The sequence below is a fragment of the Crassostrea angulata genome, unplaced genomic scaffold, assembly GCF_025612915.1.
Source record: "Crassostrea angulata isolate pt1a10 unplaced genomic scaffold, ASM2561291v2 HiC_scaffold_70, whole genome shotgun sequence".
Lineage (NCBI taxonomy): Eukaryota > Metazoa > Mollusca > Bivalvia > Ostreida > Ostreidae > Magallana > Magallana angulata.
Genome location: NW_026441625.1, coordinates 21,768 through 25,500, shown reverse-complemented (window position 1 = coordinate 25,500; position 3,733 = coordinate 21,768). Strand labels below are relative to the sequence as shown.

General features: G+C 32.9%; 1 protein-coding gene across 1 annotated transcript; it reads left to right on the top strand.

The window, feature by feature from the left end:
* Positions 1–1,039: 1,039 nt before the first annotated feature.
* LOC128168926 (uncharacterized) lies at positions 1,040–2,751 on the top strand. Its single transcript, XM_052835091.1, has one exon. It carries the CDS (start codon positions 1,203–1,205, stop codon positions 2,427–2,429), a length of 1,227 nt encoding a protein of 408 aa, XP_052691051.1. The 5' UTR covers positions 1,040–1,202; the 3' UTR covers positions 2,430–2,751.
* Positions 2,752–3,733: the final 982 nt, after the last annotated feature.

The window sequence follows — 3,733 nt, the reverse complement described above, 5'->3', positions numbered from 1 at the left end:
GAATTTTGTCCATTTTTGACTAATTAAATATATTTAGAATGTCATCTATTATGACGTCATTATAGATTTAACACATCAAAGCATCATTGCAATGAATGTCACGATCTTTTTTCTAAAAACAGATATTTATTGCACACAAAATAATTGGCACCTCTTTTAATGCAAGAAAAATTAAGACATTGATAGGTACACATTTTGTTGTAGTTGCTTACAAATGAAAATGTGGCACAAATGCTTAAAATACATGTAAAATATGGACGGATATAATGACTTTTTTGAAAAATGAAAAATATTCAGGGTGTATTAACTCAGATTTACATACATTTATTTACAACACTGAGTATCAAAATAATCACAATGTACAATCATCATGTATTACATGTACACATCGTCTATCCTTCATGCCTGAAATACATGGAATGTCAATCATCAAAAATCCAAAAACATCTTGAATATAAAGATGGGGATCTAAGATGTTCATTTAATTAATTTTTGACCTATGTCAGATGCCATTTTTTGGAAATATGGGGTCCCAAATAGAAATGATAATTTTCCTGAAATTAATGCTTAAATTTGGCCTGAAAATATATTATTTGAAGAAATCAAACAAAAATTTATAGTTTGAACTATAATTTAGTTATGATTACAATACAGTATGAAGTCGAACACATTAAGTGACCATAAAAGTAATATCCAAGTAAAAGTTTAAAAAACATTGCTTTACTGATGGTTTCAAACGCCAGTACATAATGAATATGCAAATGTAAAAATTGTTACAAAATTTTGGAGTAATGAAATTATAACGCAAATAAAAAAAAATAGTAATGTCAACTTTCCAAAACTTTGCATACAAATAGACATACATTTAATGTCTCATATAAAAGTAAAAAGAAATAGGGGTCACATCTCAAAAAATTGAGATATGACATGAAATAAGCTAATATTATTTCATGTCATATCTCAATTTTTTGAGATGTGACCCCTATTTCTTTTTACTTTTATAAGCTAATGACTTAAGGAGGTCACGTGACCTACCTGAGGAATGGCCACGTAAATTTGACCGGACAAATTTTAGCCGAAAAAGTGTGATTTCCAGTGGCAATTTACTTGGGATTTTACAGAATTCCTATTCGTAAGTTATGAACATCTTCGGATAAAGTTTTTGACAATTTTGAATATTGAAAAGACGTTTATTTGTGAAAATGTCAACAAACCAACAACAACAAAGGGTCACTAAAAAATCCGAACAGTGTTCACTGAGTTCATCGAGCCAGGTAAACAAAGATGTAAACAAAAGTATTCAGGAGTTACAGACTTCGATAAACAATTTAAAGCACAAACTCTTTAGGTATGAATCTTTGGTTGACGATGTTACCAAAATAAAATCTATAATCGAAGATGAGGATTCTGGGGTAGTCAAATCACTGAAATATGTGTCTGAACAATCGGAATGCAATTACGATGAGATTCACTCTATTCGTTCTGAAAATGCGCAACTTCGAGGTGAAGTCGATTTATTACGTGCGATGATTATCAAGATGGATCGAAAGATGGGTCACCTCGAACATGAAGTAACAGATTTACGTTCTCGTTCAATGCGAGATAACATTTTGATTCATAATTTTGCTTACACCCCCGGCGAGAACTTATCAGAAAGCATTCCTCAGTTAATTCATGAAGTTTTAGGGGTGCATGTCTCGTTTGTTCGTATTCACAGGAACAGTGTAAAGGGCATGATGAACTCCAGACCAGTGTCAATAACCGCAAAATTGGTAGACAGAAGCAAGAAAGACGAGATTCTGCAAGCACAGAAAGCTAAGAAACTACAAAGGGTTAAATTACCATTCTTTATAACATCCCAAGACCCACCTGTAGTGCTTGAAGAGCGCAAAAGGTTATATACCATCTCAGATTCTCTCCGGGAGCAAAAAATTAAGTCAAAGGTGGAACGAGGGCGGTTGATCCTACCCAATGGGGAATATTACCGAGATCCTGTTCCAAAGATTGAGACGGCGGATGCCTTGCAGCTAACACCAGACGCGATTGATGCCCTACAACTACCCACACATTCAACGCAGCCTACTAAACTTAAGGGTTCCGAAATTTTGGCAACGGGTGTAAAAGTTAGCTCGGTGGAAGAGGTCCAGGACCTGTACAGAAAGGTGTGTGTTGATCCATATTCTGCGGCGGCGGATCACCGTATTCTGGTCTATAGGTTTGTGGATTCTGCGGGGAAAACTCATGAAAGTTTCTGGGATGACGGGGAGCACGGTGCCGGCCGACGCCTTCTACAATACATGAAAACAAATCAAATAAACAACGTGGGTGTGGTCATTACGCGCTGGAGTGGCCCCAGACACCTTGGTCCGGACCGCTGGCGAATCATGGAGGAACACTTGTGTGAGGTAGCCAATACTCTGGATGGGTGAACTTGTTATTTCATATGGTTTAAATACAACCCAACCAATACAATGACAAGGAATAACTATTACATATATGTAATTTGTAAATATCGTTAAATTTAAGAGTTTTTTCATTGTTTCCTTAAACTCCTTTTTTCATTTATTTATTTATATATTTATTAATTAATTTTTTTATTTATTTATTTATTTTCATAATTATTTATTTTTTTCATCTACCTTAGTATTATTTATTAATTTATTTTCTTTTTTATTTATCTTTTTATGCTACCTTTAGTACGCCGGAAATATTTTGTCTATTGTCGTCAACTTTCATTTTATATTTCCCTTCTCTTTGTATAATTACCGGTGTTATATTTTTTTCTTTATAAAGTTCGAATTAAAACATTTTCTCAAGTAATTCGCATACATCTCAGCAATTCTATTTACCTATTTATTTTTTAAAATATATTAATTATTTATTTATATCTCTTTTTGTGTTACCTAAGTTCGCCGGAAATATTCTGTCTACTATCGTCAATCTAATATTCTGTATTTTCCTTTTCGTTACAATTGTCCGGTGTAGTGTCGCTGAGTGATATGGTCGAGGTATTTTGGCGTGTTTTTTCTTTTTCGGCTAAAAAATACCAAATACTATATAGAATATGCACTCATATCCTCAGAAACTAATCATACTCTTCTCTTTCCTCTCTTTCTTTCCCTCTCTTTCTTTTCATGTTACTGAAATGAGACTTATCCTGGAAAATATACGCCTAGGAAAGGCAGATCTACGAGCCGATAATTTGCATATATATTTGCCCAGTCTGTGTTTACAGATCTTAGTGAAATATACTAATAAACCTGTAATTAATAATGGCTGAAATTAAAATCATTTCGGTTAATTGTCAAGGATTAAATGATGCTAAGAAAAGAAAAGATATTTTTCAATTCTATAGACAACAAAAATGTAATATCTTATGTTTAGTAGATACACATTTTACTGAGGAGATGGAACAAGATATTAGAAACGAATGGGGTTATGAGGCTTATTTTAATTCCTTTTCTTCGAAATCGAGAGGAGTTGCTATTCTCTTTAATAACAATTTTGATTTCAAAATACATGAGCAAATCAAAGTAGAGAATACAGGGAATTTATTGGCACTTAGTATCTCAATAGAGAATAGAAAGTTAAGCTTAGTATGTTTGTATGGACCTAATGAGGATTCTCCAGAATTTTACCAGAATTTGAGCAATATTGTTAACAAATTACAAAACGATGAGATGATTATTGTTGGAGATTTTAATTTGGTATTAGATACAAGTCAAGATTATTA

Bases quoted from the DNA above. Each gene is read 5' to 3' on its own strand.
- LOC128168926 (XM_052835091.1), top strand. From the start codon at position 1,203: ATGTCAACAAACCAACAACAACAAAGGGTCACTAAAAAATCCGAACAG.